This window comes from Rhinatrema bivittatum, chromosome 5 (assembly GCF_901001135.1).
Source record: "Rhinatrema bivittatum chromosome 5, aRhiBiv1.1, whole genome shotgun sequence".
Taxonomy (NCBI): Eukaryota; Metazoa; Chordata; class Amphibia; order Gymnophiona; family Rhinatrematidae; genus Rhinatrema; species Rhinatrema bivittatum.
Window position 1 is genome coordinate 231863574 of NC_042619.1, and position 22117 is coordinate 231885690.

Genomic DNA, 22117 nt, shown 5'->3' on the forward strand with positions numbered 1-22117 from the left:
ATCACAACCCACACCACTCCAACTTGCACTCCAATACCTTGGTCAGACCATAGAATTATATCATCGGTATTACAAATAAAAGAACTTCCACCACAATCCACACAACCAATAACTATATCGTTTAGGAAACAATGCTCAGGAGACCAACTCAGTGAACACCTGGCCAAGGAACTTGAACACCTAGACCTTTCCGACGTAAACTCAGCAACTTTATCATGGACCAACATCACTAAAAAGGTTGCAGATCAAATTTGCCCCATGACAACTAAATCCATCAATCCAAACAAAGACAACAGGAGACCCTGGTTCACACCGGAGCTAAAAAATCATAAACACGAGTTGAGATGCAAGGAACAAAACTGGCGAAAAAACCCATCTTCAACCACCCTCCTCATCTACAAATCATGCCTTAACTCATACAGAAACAACATCAACACAACAAAGAGAATATTCTTCTCCAAAAAAATCCACCACCTCATTTTTGATTCAAGAGCTCTTTTCTCCTTTGTATCAACCCTCACAAAACCCCCGGCACCTACCATTTCAGACGATCAAGCACTCAATAAAGCGAATGAACTGGCAGACTTCTTCGACAACAAAATCACCTCACTCCTAGCCCCCCTCAAGGGACCATCTACACATCCAATACATGTAATCAACCTCAGCCCCCAATCATCGCGATCAACCGCTCAACAACCACCACTCTCAACCGCTCAACAACCACCACTCCCAACAGATCAACAACCATCACACCCAAATGTCAAACAACCCAACACTTCACTACCAGTGCTCAACTCTTTTGAACTCACATCCTCTTTAGAAATAGAGAATATTCTCAAAAAGATAAAACCATCCTCCCATCCATCAGACCATATTCCATCCAACAAATTGAGTCTGATCACCAACACCATAGCCAAACCTTTAGCAGACATCATTAACTGCTCCTTCACCCAAGGACATGTCCCGAACCAACTCAAGTTAGCCATGCTCAAGCCGATCCTCAAAAAACCTAACTTACCTACCACAGACCCAGCTAACTTTAGACCCATAGCAAACCTCCCTTTCATTGCCAAAGTCATGGAGAAAGTTGTAAACAAACAACTTACTGAATACCTTAACGAAAACAATATCCTCGCCTCAAACCAATTTGGCTTTCGTAAGACTATGAACACCGAATCATTATTAACATCATTATCCGACACTATCATTTTCAACCTAGAAAAGGGCCAACCTTGCCTTCTCGCTCTCTTGGATCTCTCATCAGCGTTTGATACCGTAAACAACTCATGCCTCCTGCAACGCCTAATAGACATCGGCATTACAGGAGTAGCTTTTAACTGGTTCAAATCGTTTTTGGAGAACAGATCATACAAGGTCAAGATAAATAACAAAGAGTCCCATACCATCGAATCCAAGAGGGGGGTACCACAAGGATCATCCCTCTCCCCGACTCTTTTCAACATTTATCTGCTCCCGCTCTGTCAACTTCTCACCAACCTTAAGCTAAGACATTACCTATACGCGGATGATATTCAAATCCTCATCCCTATAGAAGATTCCCTACACAAAGCTATATCATACTGGAATAAATGTCTGTCAGCTATCAACAATCTACTCACCAGCATCAACTTGGTTCTAAACAAAAACAAAACTGAAATCCTCATTATAGCACCGGAAAACTATACCCCCTCCTCACATTCTAACACTAATCAACATCCGGACACTGCAGGGCTCTCCACCACGCAACAAGTTAGAGACCTGGGAGTCATCATAGACAGCAGACTCAATCTCAACAAATTCGTCAACAACACAACAAAAGAATGTTTCTTTAAACTTCAAACATTAAAGAAACTCAAACCACTCCTCCTATACAGAGACTTCCGCATGGTTTTACAAGCCATCATTCTCACTAAGCTGGATTACTGTAACTCTCTCCTCCTAGGCCTACCAGCATGCACCATCAAACCACTTCAGATGGTCTTGAACGCCTCTGCAAGAATTCTATCAAATGCCAAAAAAAGAGATCATATCACCCCAATCCTCCACCATCTCCACTGGCTTCCGATTAAATTCAGGATCCAGTTCAAGTCTTTAATGATGATACATAAGGCCTTACACAACATCGCACCTCTCAACCTAACAATTCAAATTCAACTACACACATCCGTGAAACCAACCAGAAGCGCCTATCAGAACAGACTAATCACACAACCGGCGAAATCCGTTCTGAGGAAACGTGCATTATCCACAGCGGGCCCTTCACTTTGGAACTCGCTCCCTCCAGACCTTCGTCTGGAACCATGCCACTCTACATTTAAAAAGAAACTTAAGACTTGGCTGTTCAAACAAGCTTTCCCCTAGAGCCAAGAACACGAAGAAAAGTAACCTACTTCGATTAATTTGTACAATGTTAAAACTTGTTTACTTAATTTTCAATGTTCAATGTAAAAACTCCTGTTTTATTCTTATTCTGTTCTATGTAAACCGCTAAATGTAGCAACAGTTACTGTTCCTTGTGAACCGGGGTGATATGTATATTATACAGGAACCTCCGGTATATAAATCATTTAAATAAATAAATAAATAAATAAATATACTCCTATCACTATTCACTTACCCAACACACATGGGATTTCTACCCACATAGATTCTACTGGGCATTTAGTCTCTTGTATGATCTTTATCCTGTTGGACTCTATACCCTCTCAAACATACCAAGTTGATCTTCCCTATCATTGTGATAAATTTGTACCCCGATATAGCACTATCCCATTGGTTATCCTCCTTCCACCAGGTCTCCGAGATGCCAATTATGTCTATCTCATCATTTACTGCCATATACTCTAACTCTCCCATCTCACTTAGTCCAGTGGTTCTCAACCTTTTTTCAGCCAGGATACACCTGACAGATGGTTCTCACATGTGTGACACACTGAACATGTCACTGTCATGGGGCTATTTGTAAACATACACTCTGCATTCACAGGAACCCGTTCGACCCCTAGCAATGGATGCAGAGCAGAACTAGGGCATTACCTATACAACTCGCCATACAAAAAAGATATTCTGGTTCTGATGACATCTCAGTAATAGCAAAACAAACTCCCTTTACTACCAGGCACAATAGCCTTCCTTATGAAAAGACAGTAATGAACCACTAATACATGTCCCATTGAGAAAACACAACAAATAAGATTGATACACATGCCTACATGCTAGTAAATTACCTCACCTCAGTCACACACCCAGAACTGACTTTCACCAAGTACAGAAAGACGACAACTGGGGTAGTGGGACACCGGACACCGTGACACACCTGCCAGTGCTTGGCAAAACACCGGTTGAGAATCGCTGTCTTATACTTCTGGCATTGGCATACAGACATTTCAAAGTACACTTTTTGTTTGTATTAAAAACCTGCTTTTCAGTTGATAGGGATAATGTGGAATCCTTTAGCTTAGGTGATTCTTTACTTATAGGCACTTGGACTACATTTGCTTTTATTGGAACCTCTCTCTTGGGATGCCCTAACACTCCTGTTTCATTAGTATCCTTCAAGGATACATTTCTCCAAACCATGCACTGCTGAGTGATTGTCTGCTTTTCCCCTACTTCTAGTTTAAAAGCTGCTCTATCTCCTTTTAAAAGTTAGCACCAGCAGTCTGGTTCCACCTGGTTAAGGTGGAGCCCATCCTTTCGACAAAGTCTCCCCCTTCCCCAAAACTGAATCCCTCTTCCCTACACCATCGTCTCATCCTTGCATTGAGACTCTGGAGCTCTGCCTGCCTCTGGGGACCTGCACGTGGAAGAGGAAGCATTTCCCCTTGGCACCTGAACTGGATAAGCTATATAATGAATAACTTTAAGTCAATGAGGATTCTTGAGTCTCTCCTCCTCTCTCCGCCCCTGTGCCAGGCCGGCTCCGAGTCTTTCTTATCCTTGCCTCTGCTTCAGATACTCTAGTTCAGTGCTTCTCAACCCAGTCCTCTGGGCACACCTAGCCAGTCTGGTTTTCAAGATATCCACAGTGAATATGCATGAGATAGATTTGCATACAATGGAAGCAGTGCATGCAAATCTATCTCATGCCTATTCACTGTGGATATCCTGAAAATCTGACTGGCTAGGTGTGCCCCGAGGACTGGGTTGAGAAGCACTGCTCTAGTTGACACGCCTGTGCTATAAATCTCAAATGCCAACATACATCTTGTGCATTAGCTCTTCATCGCTATGTACATGCAGGTATACATTATGTAGTGCTACCGAGTGCTCTAATGTGTCGTAAGCAATTTGTATCTGTAGATGTAAAGTAGCAAGAAATAAGTTAAAGTTACTGCTAGTGACATCAAATGAGTATCAACAATCTATTTTTTGCAGAAGGCCCAGTGGGGACGCACATATTTGAAACCAGACACAATAGGTTCTGTCTTTCACGTCTAACAGAATGTGTGACTAACAGGAAGCTATGGGATGGGAAATAGTTCTTGCACATTCTGGACTGCCTTGATCCACCCTGGGATGTCTCTGCGGGTCAGCGCTCAGCAGAACATGGAAAGTGTGTGTGTGTGTGTGTGTGTTTCCTCCCAATCAGAATCTCAAATCTCTGCTCTTTCCTCTCTGCATATTTATCCTGATGATGACTGCCTACTTCATGGGCCATTGCATCCAATATTCTTCATTCCAGTTAGTGCGCTCACTAGCCTTAATTGTATTTATTTGACCACCATTGCCCTTCTGCTGTAAACAAACAGGGGCCTGATTTATCAAGTTTTTCCTGTAGACACAGAGTGGGAAGAACACATTTAGGCTGGGCTTAAGGTTGGAAGATGAGAGTGTGTGTTGTGTCGCCACTTGACTTGGAAGGGGAGAAAGGGCCAGAAAATGCAATAATATAACTATGCGATTACAAATATTTTTAATCCTTTAAGATTTTGGATAACGCTTTCGTGAATCATCCTGCTGAGACAGATGTTTCGCTTAGATGTTACATTATCACCAACGTTAATTACAGGAACATAAGAACTTGCCATACTGGGTCAGACTGAGAGTCCATCAAGCCCAGCATCCAATTTTCAACAGAGGCCAATCCAGGATACAAGTACCTGGCAAGTACCCAAACATTATGTAGATCCCATGCTACTAATTCCGATAATAAGCAGTGGCTATTCCCTAAATTAACTTGACCAATAGCAATTTATAGACTTCTCTTCAGGAACTAGTCCAAACCTTTTTTAAACCCAACTAAGCTAATTGCCTTTAACCATATCCTCTGGCAACGAATTATTAAAACTTAATTGTGCGTTGATAAAGAATTTTCTCTAATTTGTTTTAAATGAGCTACTTGGTAATTTCATGGAGTGCCCCCTAGTCCTTCTATTATTTGAAAGAGTAAATTATCGATTCACATTTACTTGTTCAGGTCCTTTCATGATTTTATAGACCTCTATCATATCCCCCCTCAGCCGTCTCTTCTCCAGGCTGAACAGCCCTAACCTCTTCAGCCTTTCCTCATAGGGGAGCTGTTCCATCCCCTTTATTATTTTGGTCGCCCTTCTCTGTACCTTCTCCAGTGCATCTGTAGTTTTTTGAGATGCGGCGACCAGACTTGCACATAGTACTCAGGTGTGGTCTCCTGTTAGCACTATTATTTTATAAGCAGATAATAAATATTTTAATAAACATGGAATTATGATATTCTCTGTTTATTCACCATTCCCTTCCTAATAATTCCTAACATTCCGTTTGCTTTTTTGACTGCTGCAGCACAGTGAGCCGATGATTTCAAAGTATTATCCTCTATGACGCCTAGATCTCTTTCCTGGGTGGTAGCTCCTAATATGGAACATTGTGTAACTATAGCATGGATTATTTTTCCCTATATGCTTCACCTTGCACTTCTCCACATTAAATTTCATCTGCCATTTGGCTGCTCAATCTTCCAGTCTCGCAAGGTCTTCTTGCAATTTATCATAATCCGCTTGTGATTTAACCACTCTTAATAATTTTGTGTCATCTGCAAATCTGATCACCTCACTCATTGTACCCCTTTCCAAATCATTTATAAATATATTCAAAAGCACTGGTCCAAGTATAAATCCCTGAGGCACTCCACTGTTTACCTCTCTCCACAGAGAAAAATGGCCATTTAATCTTACTCTCTATTTCCTGTCTTTTAACCAGTTTGCAATCCACAAATTTACATCACCTCTTATCCTATGACTTTTAATTTTCTTAGCAGCCTATCATGGGGGACTTTGTCAAATGCCTTCTGAAAATTCAAATACACTACTTCCATCGGTTCACTTTTATCCCTTCAAAAACAGTAGCAGATTTGTGAGGCAAGACTTCCCTTGGGTAAACCATGTCTTTCTATATGCTCTACGATTTTGATCTTTAGAATAGTTTCCACAATTTTTCCCGGCACTGATGTCAGGCTCACTGGTCTATAGTTTCCTGGATCATCCCTGGAGCCCTTTTAAAATATCAGGGTTACATTGGCCACCCTCCAGTCTTCTGGTACAATGGATGATTTTAATGATAGGTTATAAATTACTAGTAATAGATCTGAAATTTCATTTTTTTAGTTCATTCAGAAGCTTGGGGTATATACCATCTGGTCTGGGCTATTTGCAACTCTGCAGTTTGTCAATCTGGCCTACTACATCTTCCAGGTTCACCGTGATTTGGTTCAGTTGATCTGAATTATCACGCTTGAAAACCATCTCCAGAATTGGTATCTACCTCCATCTTCATTTGTAAACACTGAAGCAAAGAATTCATTTATTCTTTCCATGATGGCTTTATCATCCCTAAGTGTCCCTTTAACCTCTTGGTCATCTATCAGTCCAATCTACTCTCTTGGAGGCTTCCTGCTTTGGATATATTTTTAAAGTTTTTATTATGACCTTTTGCCTCTATGGCCAACTTCTTTTCAAATTCTCTCTTAGCCTGTCTTATCAATGTTTTACATTTAACTTGACAATGCTTTTGCTTTTTCCTATTTTCTTCAGATGGATCCTTCTTTCATATAACCCACCGCTGCAGTTTTTACCACTGTATGTTGCCACGTTTATTATTTATTCTTTTGATTTCTTACTTGTCGTTCTACACCTAGCTCAGAGTGAGGAACAAAAAGAAAGACCCACAGGCCTGGATTTAGGAAGAGACAACACAGGCAACTGTCTATGGCACCAGATATCTCCCTGAAATCACCAAATACATGGACTGATGTGGAGCCTGCTTCTGCTTGCTGTAGGATTGTGCAGACGCAGTTTCTAAGGGGTACTGCCATGGCACTCTGCCCCACCCCTCCTCCATCTGGTCCTTTCTATGGGCCTAACATGAGTAAGACGGATGAGTAAAATACCAGTATTTCAATGAACATATGCTTAAGTGAGATATGGCACCTGTAACTGATGTCACCATTATTGAAACCATTCCTGTGATCAGAAAATAAAATCATATGGAAAATTCTGAAGTTAGAAGTCACTACCTTAAGCTATATACATGTTTACAGCCTAAGTAGAAACCAATTGTTCTTTAAACCCAATCCCACTGTATTTGGGGCTTCTAGCCTCTTATTGTTATTATTATATTTTTGGAATAGAAAAAGGAATAGGGAAGACTTTAAGAAAAGCGAAGCTAAACATTATCAGAAATTCGGCCTACTACAGGAAGTGGATGACTCTCAAAAGGGTGGTTCCTAAGGGATTGCCCTTTTGGGAGTGTCCTGGAGGGTTAAGCTATCTTTTGGGGTAAGGATTTTGTTGAGAACATTATGTTCGTATTTGCTATGCTGACTCCCTTGTGAAAAGAGAGGAAAGGAGGGGATAGTTATAGGGGTTTTTCCTGTGTTTGCAATTGCATTTCCTGTATTTATATGTTATTGTATTTACATGCAATTGTATTTATTGTATTCTGAATGATGTGTTTTGATGATGTTGCTAGCCTTCCTGGGTCCTTTGAGGAATAGGGTGACAGGTAGATTGAAAATGAAATGAAACAAGATAAAACTATCTAGATGTCCAATGTCTGTATAACTTTACGGTTGACAATTTAAATACTTCCATGGTTGCGTTAACTTCTCAAGGTGTTTGTAAAGCCTGTGAAGGCACTCTTGTTACTGAAGATTATAGAACTGGCCTGTGACAGAATTCCAGTATGGTTTAAGGAGCGAGTGCATTTCAAACTAGAAATGGGCCAAAAATGTCACAATCATGGATGAGATTGTAAATCTCAACCTAAATACACAGACTTCCATAATTTGCCCCTAATATTAAAGATTCTTTTTATCATGGTCTAGGCCACCTAAGGGAAAATTCCCCTATCTACGTTGGGGTAATTTACGATCATGGCTGAAGTGGATGGCTACTTCTTTTGATTGATGCTTCTGGCGGGGAGGAGGGAAGAAGAAAATATCACCTTTATCAGAGCTCAGCCACTTTTTTGTCTAAAATGAGATATAAGATCTCAGACATCGGCCAAAGGACAGCCCCTTAGCTGAGATGAGAATCTGTACAATGTAGGGAAGAGTGAAGGGGAGGAGTTAACCCCCCTGCTACCCAGCCACACTGAGGACACAATTATGTTACCATCATTACCAAAAAAAGGGAAAATTAGACTTCCCCCTCATTAAAAATAAAAAAAAATTCTCATGATTTCTATGGGCCATCTCCATCCTGAAACCCAGTCGCTGTTTGCATAAAGTGGTTTCTTCTAAATGGGCAGAGCACAATCCCTCTAACAGGACAGATCCCGTTTCAAGACTGGGCATAGCTATTTTTGTTTTTGTGTATCTATTGGATCTTTGAGGGAGTGGTAGGAACTGTAAAGCTGAGTAGTTGTTGTGGATGGGCAGACCAGATAGGATGTATGCTTCTGTTCTGTTGTCATATATCTGTGTTTAAATGGCTTGACAGAGGCCAGGGTGAGAGCTCCAGAATGGCCAACACTATTGGTTAGTTCAGTGTAATGTGCCCTCTTTGGTTGACTTGTTGTCCAAAACATTATTTAAATGTGAGCTAGACTTCCAGTTTGTTTTATTTTATATATGTTTTTATTGTAAATTGTCTCGTGCTTTGGTATAGGCAATTTATAAATCTGCATTAAAGATAAAGATCTAATAAGTAAATGGGAAGGATGCCACGGCCTTTCACGGTATGCGCTGATTCACAAACTAGAAGACAAACAGTTTCACTTGCCAAGTAGAATTTCTTTCTAAAACTAAACTCTGGGTACAACTAGAATACTTTGTTCTCTGTTTTTGTGTCCTTGACAAACCGGACGCAGAGCCAGAGGTTAGAAATAACACAATGGAGCACATCCTGTCTACTAGTTTTTAAAATTCGTCCAACCAGTGTTTTAAAAAATAAGCCTTCATGAGCCATCAGCTAGATGTCAGAAAGCAGTGCATTAAAAATAGCACCCCCACCTTCTAGAACACCCCCTAATTCACCTCCAACCCACAAGAACACACACATTCCCACTGTTACATGCAAACTGGTGTATTTGGGTTATTTCACAGAAAGGGTGATGGATTCTAGGGTTGTACAAAATAAGAAATGTCGTTTTGATTCGTTTTTTTGTTTTTCAGGGTTTTTTTTCTATTCATTTTGTTTCCTGAACCGAAAAAATATTAAAAGACAACCCCCCCCAAATTTAAAAAAACTCCAAAATAGGCTTTCCCAAGGCCCTCCAACCCCCCCTCCCATGCCACAGAGAGAAAATTACAAAGCCCAGGCCTATCTAGCTAGGCATAGCCAGGCCTGGAAAGGGCCTCCACAGGCCCCTCCTGCCTCTGGAAACGTTTGCTAGGGCAAGGGACCTACTCCCCTCATTTGTCCCCTTCCATGGGGGTCCATTAACCTCGCTATCTTGGTCAAGTAGGGTTACCAGTTGACTCCAGATTTTCAAGACAGATTGATCCAGTCCTGATTTTACCCCACTACCTGCATGCACTTTTAAGGATAGATTATACATGGCCCGCGTGTGCGTGGCCGGGCCTTGCGCATGTCGGGCGAATTTTCGAAGAAGCCCGGCCACGTGTGTAAACTCCGGTACACGAATAAATGCCGAGACTCTTATGAAGGGGCGGGCCAGGACAGTGCCATTGATCGCTGTCCCGAAGACCCGGCGCGTGGAACTTACGTCAGCTCGGGAGCAGAAGTAAGTTGTGAAACAAAGAAAAAAAAAAGAAAAAGGTAGAGTTTAGAGGGTGGGGAGGAGAGGGGAAGGGGAAGGGAGGTTAGGTAGGGGAGGTAGGGAAGTTCCCTCCCAGTCCGCTCCTTATTTGGAGTAGCCCATGGATTTTCTACCATGCCCGCGCACACATTAGAAAATCGGCGCGTCCATATGGGGCAGATTTTAAATTCCCTGCGCGCGTAAATCCGGCCGGATTTACGTGCGCCGGCGCACCTATTTTGCATAGGCCGCCGGCACGCGCAGAGCCCCGGGACACGCGCAAGTCCCGGGGCTTCCTAAAAGGGGTGGGGAGGGGGGCTTGTTGGGGGCGTACTTGAAATGACACGGCATTTCGGGGGTGGGCCCCGGGGGCGTGGCGCCAGCCCGGGGGCGTGGTCGCACGTGCACAGTGGAAAATCTATGCCTTAGTTCGTTCCGGTGTCCCTGTTGACACCCCAAATACTGTGTAAGATCTGCCTGCTAAACAACCTGTGCAATCTCCCAGATCCCGTGACCACCTAGACGAGAGAGGAGGTTGAAGAGGTGACAGAGATTGGGAGTATTCAAGCACCCGCAGAGCCAATGCCTATAGATCAACCAAATTACAAATACAATTGTAGATAATTGTCTGGAGGGTCTGGATGGGGCCCAGCAATTTGGGTAGTGTTAAAAGACGTGCTCCTCAGTAGCACAATCATGGAAAACAATAATTTTCACTGCAAGGTAATGTCTATGTGATATACAGATACTCCTTAATAGCGCAGCTCTTGATAAATTGGCCACTATGCGAGAAAACCATCAGTAACCTTTCAGCTAAAGGCCCTAAATCCATAGGTGTACCTATCTGTACTAAATATTCTCTTGTAAAGGGTGATACAGCTGGCAACCTGCCTCTGGGTGTATTTACAGTTATGCCTCTCTTCCTCCATGTAGCTTTTTAACCTTCATCTCTCCATCTGCTTTCTACAAATCCCTGAGCAATGCTTAAAAAGTGATTCATTTTGTTTTTACATTCTTGGTATGGTGCATTGTTCGCTGGAACTGGATTGTTTTCCATTCATATTTAGGTTTTTCCCTGTAGCCTTTCTGGGAAGTTGGCCCTGGTACAAAAAGATAATGCCAGCAAACTGTGGGAAGGGCTGCGTTTGGAGAAACAATGAAAGATCTGCTTTGACTGGAATGTATGGCTGCAGGGATTACATATAGGCTTTCTCCTCCTGAGCTATTGTCACTGAAGAAGGAAACTAAACAAAGCTTGCTCTTTTCGTTTGATCTTCCACAATCTCTAGTTGAAAATTCTGTGTTACGTGCAGATATAACACGATGCGAAACGGCTATGCCAGCGAGCCAGGCAATGAACATTAAATATAAAAAGTAAAAATGTGTTTTGTTTGTTTTTGTAGAGTGTTTTTGAAATCAGAGTGGCAGAACAATGACCCCAACTTGAATGACTTCGCAGGAGCAAAGAATTTACAGACATGTGTGCTAATTTGTGAAGTTTTTGTTTTTAAACAAGTCAGATGGAAGTTTAGAAAAAAAGATATTGCCCAAGTCATTAGTTCAGCAGCTTTTCATCCTGATTCTGTTGTCATTGCTGAGGTGAAATAAATGGTTGGAAATGTTGATCTCGCGCTCTCTCTCTCTCTGTGCTTAGCCATCCTCCTTGTGTTAGCTATAAGAATATCAGGGAGGGGGATGAACATCAGAAATTGTGCTATCACTACAGTGATACATACACAGAGGTGCTGAAATACAGTAACAGCTGAAAAAATGGCCGCATGGCTTATGGCCATAATGAATGATATATGCCTTTTATTCTGAGCAAGTGTAAAAAGATGACAGCGAAAAACATTTTCAGAGATAAAACGAATGGGAAGTCTTGGTTAGTTCCATGCTAAGGCCGAAGGTAATGAGTAGCAGCAGCCATAGGTAGATTTTTGTTTTTATGTTTTATTCTGATTTTAATTTTTTGTATTTAAATTTCTACATTTTATTTTAATTTTGATGTGTTTGATTATTTTTGTTGTATTATGTATTGTTTTAAACTATTATATTCTGCACCAGCCAGGGTTATCCCTGAGTGAATGGTCAATAAGACTGAATAAATGAATGAATAAATAATGGCAAGAAGAAAGTGGGTACATTGCATTTGGACTAAGCAAAGTTTTATGTGAAAAATGTAAAAAGTAAAAAAAAAAAAAAAAAAAAAAAAAAGAGTAAAAAATGCATTAACTTCTTCTGGCTGATGATTAGATATAAGGAAAAAGAAGGTAACTATTATACCGGAAGTGCCTATTATGATGGCCGTAAAGAGCATGCAAAGTTTTATATTGGGATAGTTATTGTTTAGTACTATACTTGTATCCTTCCTGCATTGTACCCGTTGTTATATCATTCTCAGTAAAGTGAAACAGAAATTATATAAATGCGCAGTTGTGACTCATGTGGCACACAAGCCAGATGTACGAATTAAGAACTTATTAGGGATGCGCAGCAGAAGCAGTGGCAACTGGCTTTCTATCTTGTCCATTATGGCAGATAATTTCAAGGAAAAAATGTTTACTTCCATGACGAATTTTTTTTTCCATGAAAAACATTTTGCCGAAGCCACATAGAAAACTGGCAAGTTCTCCCATCTCGCCGTATAAGCCAGCACTTTTCTTTTTATTCCCCTTTACTAAAAATACCCTGGCAAAAAGCTGCAGAACTGCAAATTGTTGTCATGTTCCTGCTTTCATGCGGAAAGCTTTGTAAATATGGACATAAAAATAAGTCTGTAGTGAAAATCGTACTTTTTCATGATGTTAGTAATTTTCCGTAGACACAAGATGGGAGACTCCACTTTGTACATTGGGCCTGCGTAACTTGCATGCTTTCACCAGTGCAATACTGACACCAGTTACTGGGGCAACATTTCTCTTCTCATACAGAACAGTTCTTGATTGAGTACTTACATTGTATTGTCTGCTCCTCTGGGTGTCCAAGACAATCAAAAGTGGTCTTTTATGGGGTGCAATGTCAGGAGCCTACATTTGCTATTCCCTGTTCATTCATCCCATATTTTATATCCTCTCCCAAGTCACTTAGCCCAGTCACTGCAGCCATGCCCCAGCAGTCCCTCCAGAGGTTTGCAGTCAGTCATCGGCCCTAAATCCAGCCACCAGACGCCATCTGGGAGTGATGGCTTGAGACTCTCTCCAACCCAGGGGCAGTACAGGCCATCTCCGCTTGGATGCTCATTTGTTTCAAGCAAATGCACATTCCGAACCAAATTAGGCCACTTTTATTTCATTTTATTAAATCGAAAATAAATTTTAAAAAATGCCTCTGAAAAATGCCAAAAATTTTGGGATTTTTATTTCAGCCAGTAGTGCACACTAATTGCAAACTGTGTGCTATTGGCTGAAATGAAAGATCCAAATAAAGCAAACCCCCCCCCCCCCCCCCCCCCAAAAGACCTGAAATTTGAGAAAAAAAAAAACCCACCAGATAAAAAATATTTTGCCTGCCCTTCCCTAGTGTTTATAGCATCTGCAGCTCCGGCTGATCTGGAATGAAAGAGCTAAGGACTGAAGCTACATCCTCCACATAGCTGTGCCACCGATCCACTGGACCGAGCTATCCTCCTTAATAAAATCTAGTCATTTACTATGAAAACAATTTAACTATTTTTTTTTTTTTTTAACTGATATGTTTACACACTTGAGACAGTATTTAAGGAAACGATATTATCAAAGACATTTAAAAAAAAAAAAAAAAAAAAAAAAATATTTCAGTTGATAGTTGAGGCAAACAAAATCATGAGGAGTCTTCTTTTTCATTTGAAATGTTATTTTTAGTTGTCCTTCTTGACCCCTCCCCCCTATCATCGTTAAACGTGGGGTGGTTGCGCTGTTGATCATCATCACAGCCTGCACGCAAGCAGCATGCTGACACATGCAGAGGATGAATTTAGCAACCAAGAGCTGAAAAATGAACATAGGGAAGGAGTTGGCCGCGCGTTTTTGACGCGCTATTACCCCTTACTGTATAAGGGGTAAAAATAGCGTGTCGAAAACGCGCGGCCAAACGCGGACTAACAGTGCGCTCCACCGGAACGCACTTTACTATAATCGGCCCATAACTTGGAGATCCCCCCCTACCCCTGCACCTCCCATTACAGGGATAAAAAGTCAAGAGTACAAAAATGCGTAAGGTCTGTTCGGAGACTTCCCGCTCAGGTCTGCTTTGTCTATACCCCCTATCACAGCTCAGCGAGAATAGGATCGGGAAGGTCAGGATGTGCGCGTCTGACGTCATGGTGCAGTGGACAGGGTCAGTGTTTAGATCCGCTGACTGTATGTTGGTATTGCTACATCTGATTGCTTCCTTATGCACTCCATAATCTCTGCTCCAGGAGAGATACCATTGGCCCTGTATCCTATTTCACCGGGTAGTAACTGAGTTTGTGCGAAAGTGTTTTAACCACTAAAAGGAATAGATACTATCAAGAAGCTGTAGGGCAGCCACGGATAGATAAGCAAAGGTTTCGTTTTCACCATATGACTCTAAATGCCTTTTTACCTTTGGTAAGCCCCATGCCTTCTTTCGAAGGAGTCTGGCTGTAAAATTATAAAGTGATAAATCAGGACGAGCTCAAAGGAGAACTGATATGGGGAAAAAATATGCTGTTAAGCAGCAGTTTGTTTGCCAAATGAAAAGGTTAAAATGTATTATAAAACTTTTGAAAAACAAAAGTTAAGGATTATGATTTTCCAGATGGGCTCCCGGAGCTATGAAACAAAATCTTCAAAAGTGAGGAGAACTATAGACACTAATCACCCGCGAATAATATGACTGCCCATGTCAACTGGACTCTCGCTTAAAGTGCTACATAAAACCTTGAAATAATGGAAACTAATAGGGGTGTACAGGCCAAAAAATGTTGTTTCGTGTCAGCTCAATTGGGGGTTGATTTTTATTTTCATTATGTTTTCCCTTTTTATATTTCAGAAAGAGTGCACACAGGGTTGGTAATTCATAAACCAGCATGCGAGCGCACATGTGTGCATATTGGTTGGCCCGTGTCCAGGGATATGGCCATTTTATAACACATGCATGTATATGTGCACATGCTATCAAAAATAGCCTGACTGCATGCAAATGTGCTTGCTATTTTAAGTGGGCGTGTGCCTATGCCACTTCTACCACATAAGTGGGGGGGATTTTAGTAGATGTGCGCCAACAAAACTTTCAGTTTTCCCCAGTTTGCCCAGGTAAGGGACAGGACCTCCAAAACCCCCTAGATACACTAACCCCCCCCCCGCCTGTGAATGCTGCTTCTGTAGCGACCTCAGCTCCAGCTGACCTGGGGAGCAGAAGACGTCAGCTGGGGAGCAAACTTAGGTCTTTCTGCATGAGCCACCGGACCGGCTCGATATTGCATCATTTGAAATTCAGAGGGGCCAATACTGGTGTGGTGTGTGTATATATATATCTACACATACACACACACACACACTCACCACATATATCTCAAACCAAAAACATGCTAAATAGGTATCAAAGGGTTTCAACACTACCACAGGGGAGATGTGAGAAAGCAGTTAACCTTTCTCTTTCTATCAGCTGTTGAAACTGCATCAGAATCTTTTAAGGGAGGGGGTCAGGTTTTTAGCATATCCACAATGAATATGCATGAAATACATCTGCATGCACTGCCTCCATTGTAGGCAAATCTATCTCATACATATTCATTGTGCATATCTTGAAAACCTGGTTCTCGAGGACTGGAGTTGACACATATATATATATATATATATATATATATATATATACACACACATACATATACACGCATACTCATATATACCTTATGTAGTGTCAATGATTTTGGGTGCATATGTTTAGAAAAGGAGTAGAGAATGTATGTATTTTCTTGCATTAGAAATAAAGGTAAGCACGGAAACACAGGCACATAATTTCTGAACAGACGTATGTGATATTTTATAAAACATTAGCATTAATCTCTGCCCAACAACTTCCGCATGTAAATGTTGCATCGTGGTTAGGTTTGAAAGGTGTAACCCTGTAATGTGCAATCCAGTGAGCACGGAGAAAATCCTTTAGTTTGCTGGCAATGCCATGCATTACAGAACTTGTACCGATTCCACAGAAACTCAACAACTAAAGTAAAGCCTGAATACAAACTGCAAATACATGCAAGGATATTCATCTGGCCTGCGTTCTTCTGGCCAGCAATGACCACTGGAGCAATATGTGGCACTGGTGCCCTGTGGCTATGGTGCTTGTAAATATACTATGCTTTATTTGGTAAGGAGGATATACCTTTAAACCCTTACACTATTAGTCTGGAGACCTTCGGCATGTGAATAAGTGGTGAAACCTCTAGGGAACAGTAAGGTGTTTTTTGTTTTTTTTTTATGTTGTTAAAGTCTGCAGGAGGAAGCCCTAGAGTTAGTACCTGCTTCACTGTGCTCTCGCTTCCCTAACCCTCACCCCCAGGGGTGGAGAGCTTCTGCTCTTTTCCAGCTGTTTGAGCCTTAGGCTTTCTCCAGCAGCCACTAGGTGGATAATGCAGCGCGACCTCTGAGTAGCGTTTTCCCCAGTCCAGCAGGGAAGTTTCATTGACTGTGCCACCTGAAGGGGAGCTGGAGCTGTCAACTCGGGAGGCAAGAGGAGTTCAGAAAGTTATTGACTCAGGAGGTCAGGGTCCAGTCCGGGGCCTTGAATCCTGTTGTGGTTTTTGTTGAAAATAATTCTTTCAAACTGGACAGGCCCTTCTAATAATGTTCAGGTTGATATTCCAAAGCCATTTAGCTGCATTAATTGGGGGTGTTTCCGGGAGGAGAGGAGTTAGCCACATAAGTTTTTTTTTGCCTAATTCCAATATTCGGCTAACTTAACTGGCCACTCCTGTGGTGGAATATTGGCCCTGTTGTGCTTTATTTTCATTAAGGAGAGAGAGTGAGTGAGCTGCTGTACTCTATATTTATTTTGCTTCCGTGGGTTGGAATGACCTTACCGTGAATGTCTGTGGATGTGGAAGCTATTTCTGCCGTCTCAGACCATACACAGACTTCATTGGAAGCGCCGGCCCTGTTGTCAGTGCAGTGTTTCCTGGCACGAAAATCCAAGGCTGGCATATTCTAACCATTGTCCCACCACACCGAGGACTGGCCGTCTCTACCCGGAGAAATATTACACCTCAGGCCGGTTCACTGCCCCCCGTCTGTTTGACCACGACCACATAAGCACCATAGTAAGCAGGGAGGGGACTAGAACCTGCTCGCCCACAGCCCAGTTAGAAGTAACACTACTCAAGTGTGCCAGGCACTCTGCTCATTACGAAGCACTAAAGAATTTTGCTACACGCCAGCAACACTTGTGGGTTCTGAGAAGGTCTTTGTCAGGGCATCAGTGCCTGGCATATTTTAGCATTACTACTTCAGTATAAGCCACTGGAATAGCACCTTTTTTTTTTCTTTCTTGCTGTGGTACATATAGGGATACAAATTTACAAATCAAATTCAACATAAGCAAGATAAAAAGAAAAACGGGTCCATATGAAAGAAAGACACAGTAATGTAATTTAATGTCAGTGAGATTCACGCCTTTCTAATGGTAAGCCAGTACTCGAGGCATGTAAAAATATATGATGAATAAAAGACACTAAATTAATAAGTCAAATATATATACATATGGGGGTAAATTCTAAAACACACATGCGGGCGTCCATGTGGGCGCGCTACCCGGCGCGCCCACATGGACGCCCAATTTTATAACGTGTGCGCATGTTATAAAATCGGGGGACGCACGCGCACAAGGGGGTGCACAGCGATGCCCGCAGCCTTCCCCCCGTTCCCTCCAAGGCCGCTCCAAAATCGGAGCGGCCTTGGAGGGAACTTCCCTTCCCCCCTAATCTGACCTTCCCACCCCCTAAGCCCTATCCTACCCCCCCCCCATTTCTTTAACTTACCTCTTGCGTGCGCCGGCACGCGATCCTCCGACACAGCAGCAAATGGTCCCACCCCACCACGCCCTCTCCCCTTTTCCGAAGCCCTGGGACTTAGACGCGTCCCAGGGCTTTACACGCATCGCCGGGCATTTCTAAAATAGGCCCGGCATGCGTTCCCCCCCCCCCCCCCTCCACACGTGAGGCTTTGAAAATCCGGCCCATGGTATAATAGTGCATCAAATATATAACACCAAAAACATCAAATTAAATCAGCATTAAACAAGACAACCAAAAAATATATCATTAACAAATTACAACAATCCCCAAACCCATGCTAAAATATCCTTCTCTGTGAAATCTTATACAGCTCAAGTTTTATTCTGTGCGATCGATCTGAAAATGGGGGGGGGGTTTGGGAGGATAATGAGGGTTTGACGCTGATAGCTTTGGTTGAGGCTCAGACTCCTTGAGGATCTGATCCTTCCAAAGTTTCCTCTCATTCTGTGCCAGAGGGAAAACCCTTTGATAAAGCAGTCATGATATACATAGAGTGTCAAAGGACTTTGTGCTAAACCATAGTGTGATAATGTCCTTCAGTAACAGTTCCTCGCCCAGCATTGGTGGTTCCCAGTGCAGCAGGACGGAATGCTCACTGCGTATAATTTTGAGAATTTGGTAAAGAACGGGCCTTGACTGGAGGAGTAGCCTCTCATGCAATGAGATGAAGGCGAGCCTGAGGCTGGGTAGATCCATTTTGAAAATGGAGCTGGTGGGGAGGAGCCAGTGGAGGGTGCTCCTGTGCCCACTACACCATCAGGAATTGTAAGGAAACTTTTTTTTTTAAACGAGGAATGGGGCAAGGGGACCTTTATTTTTCCTTTTCACGTTTATCCACTCAAGGCTCCGGGAGGGAGGTTAGGAGAGAGAGGGCCCCACTAGGACCCCTCCTTGGGATTTTTTTTCCTTGCCACTTTTCTGGGCCTGTGAGGCCCCCTTAAAACATGACAGCCCTGGAATGTGGGATGTGCTGTGGTCAGGAATGCGGTTTAGTAAATCCTGTGCTAGTTTTCCCTACAGTAAACATACAGCACTTTAGTAAATAAGCCCCTTAGATTGTAAACTCTCTGGGGACAGCAATACCTATAGTATCTGCATGTAACTCATCTTGATCTTCCAGTTAAAAAGATGTGGGCTAAATAAATAAAAGTGTACCTGAATAATAGATAAGAGATGCATGCTGAGTACATTCCAGTCTCATTTTTGAACATCTGTAATATGGAAGCAGCGCTCTGGCTTAATGGCACCTGTTTGCTTTCTTGTACTCTTTCTTTTCTAACAAATGACTTCAGGATCAGAATAATTAAAGGAAAAGTTAAAACAATCTAGGAGTGGAAGACATTTAAGTTAAAAAGATCATACACTTTGAAACTAACCAGAAAAGACTCAAAGACCTGGGTTTCTTAATCTATTGTGAGCCCTAATGTTAATACTACCTGTCGTCTTCTCATCACCCATCCAAACCCTCTTCCCCTTCACGCTATCACTGGATTACCTTTTATGATTCACTTACATTTTCTGATCACGTCATCTTTTGCTCATTCTGTCCTGACCAGAGGAAGGAAATATGAGCTCTCGAACACCAGTCAAGAAATATATTGAAAGTCAGTCCAATAAATATAATTTTTGGTTTTATTTGTTAGCCTATATTTCCGTGTATGTAAGCGGATTAAACGCGGCAACCTCACTACTTTATTTTAGCAGGTCACGTGCCCCCTTCGTCTTTACTGACCAACAGTTAAGCTCTTTTGCCTGTAGGAGAAGGTGGTGCTTTCCCGCCTTTCTTGAGCGGGCTGCTTTCTCCTGCTCTGGACTGGTCTCGACCTCGTTCTCCTGCCTTGAGAAGCACTGGGGGTGGGGAAACAAAAAAAAAACAAAAAACCAGGGAGCTTAATCATAACCTTAGCCGGTTTCGCTGACAATTGTATCGTCTACATTTTCCCCACTCCCCTGCCCCCCCCCCAAAAAAGAAAATGCTTCCTTAGTATTGCTTAAATCAGACACTGGAATAATTAGAAAGAAATATATAATTAAAAAACCCTCTACCAAGGGGCATCATGTCACGCTATTTATTTCAAATATATAAAATCACAACCGAGACATCAAACAACATACAGTACTTTTTTCCAAAGGAGATGTTCTTGCTGTTCCATCTTTTGAGCTAATTTTCCAACACCATCACCACAGGGTATTTGGTTTCAATTAAAGTTTGACCGAAACTGTTGATTTTATAATCGGTCAGGATTAGAAATACTTCACTGTTCCATCTCTCTCTCTCTCTCATTTCTTCTGCAAGCTCCAGCTCTTTCTTCTCTTAGCTATTAAAAGAGATTTTTAGATTAAGATGCCAACACAGAACAGTTAGAGGCCGACCCAGAGAGAAACAGAGAGATAACCACAGACAGAGCGAGAGAGACAGGGAAGAGCATTCTAATGCTTAGAATAATGCGCCTGGAATAAGGAGGCAGGAATTATAGCGCTTCCTTTAGCCACTAATGTGCTTTGTGACCTTGGGCAAAGCCACTTTGTCTCCCTCTACCTCATGTACCTGCTAGGATTATATATAAACTATTGACTAAATACAGAACGCTATAAACTAATGAGAGGCTGATAACTGGCGTGTGAGTGTGTGTGTGTGTTGGAGGGAGGGGTGCGAGACAGAGAGGGGGGGTCTACTAGTAGATTCTGCTACTCCAAGATTCTTCTATTGATTGGAAACAGGTTGGTTTGGATTTGCTTTGCCTTGTGTTTATATTTCTGCAGGGTTGAATAGAAAGATTTATGCATTATCAACCTTAGGGCCATGCTGACTCAACCCTAGATTTATTTTTTCATATGATGTGCCTCTGCAGTTCCTGTCAAGCATTGGACTGCAAAGGTACTTGAATTGGGGAACGTTTCTAATTCTGCATCTTGGGCCAAGGTGAGAAAAGTGCATTTCTATTTCTGCAGATCTTCTCTTCTCTCGGGATATTTTTGTTATTTTTTTAGGCTGCAGACCTTAGACTGTTATTCGTTAAGATAACTGTGCAGCAAAAACTGCACTGCAAGCAAATATTTTCTTGCAAAACATGGGAAACAATCCTACAGTCTCAAAAATAATATTATGCATTTCTGTGCAAATAATCGGATAGACTTGTCATGTTTTTGGTTTGTATAATCAATTTTGATTTCCCCTTTTTGTTTGCAGGAAGCACTATCAGTGGTAAGTGAAGACCAGTCATTGTTTGAGTGTGCCTACGGAACTCCGCACCTTGCTAAGACGGAGATGACGGCATCCTCCTCGAGTGAATATGGGCAAACCTCGAAGATGAGTCCGCGTGTCCCTCAGCAGGACTGGCTCTCTCAGCCTCCAGCCAGAGTCACCATCAAGATGGAATGTAATCCAAGTCAGGTGAACGGGTCAAGGTAATAAATGCATTTTTTTTTTGGTTTAATGGTTTAAAGACATACTAGTGTCACAGCGATGACCACTCAAGAGATGGGAATGCCCAAAGGCGAGATATGGGCTCCCTGGTGGGCTGCAACATGCGCACAGATTTCTGTGGGTAGCACTTGACTGTATAACCACTGCTATCCAGAGAAACAAAAGTAGAAAGAGGCCAAGACCCAAAGCACATTCATGTTTTTTGATGGCTGAACTCTTTGAGGTGAGTTTTAAATCAATGTTTCTTCTAAGTCGTATGAGTGGCCCACAAACTGCTTTCTATCCGCCGGGGTTGCTGCAGCCATCTCCTAATTTGAACTGCTCCATGGGAGCTTCCCATCACATGTGGTTCGAAGTGAAAGACAGTAGCCGGCCCTGTGACTCGACAGTAGTGCCGTGCACTGCTCTATGGAAGGCCCCCAGTTCAGATGGCCGCTCCCCGCATTGACTGGGGTGGAGGATGCTGCAGAAGCAACGTTCACACCCACCCTGGGGGT

The 22117-nt window shown here is 42.3% G+C and overlaps 1 protein-coding gene and 1 long non-coding RNA gene across 13 annotated transcripts in view; one reads left to right on the top strand and one right to left on the bottom strand.

Moving 5' to 3' along the window:
- LOC115092529 overlaps nt 1–20111 on the bottom strand; it is a 61086-nt gene extending 40975 nt beyond the window's left edge. Inside the window, exon 1 of the long non-coding RNA XR_003857018.1 lies at nt 19926–20111. This is a non-coding gene — a long non-coding RNA (uncharacterized LOC115092529). The remainder of the gene's footprint in view (nt 1–19925) is intronic.
- The window catches only part of ERG (ETS transcription factor ERG), a 368978-nt gene that overhangs the window by 241929 nt on the left and 104932 nt on the right, over nt 1–22117 (top strand). For 11 of the 12 annotated variants that reach the window (XM_029603434.1, XM_029603439.1, XM_029603440.1 and 8 more), the window contains one exon: nt 21384–21601. In XM_029603434.1, the coding sequence (XP_029459294.1) occupies nt 21384–21601 (218 nt within the window). Of the gene's footprint in view, nt 1–7115; nt 7345–21383; nt 21602–22117 lie in introns of those variants that run through there. The other variant, XM_029603443.1, reaches the window with a different exon arrangement.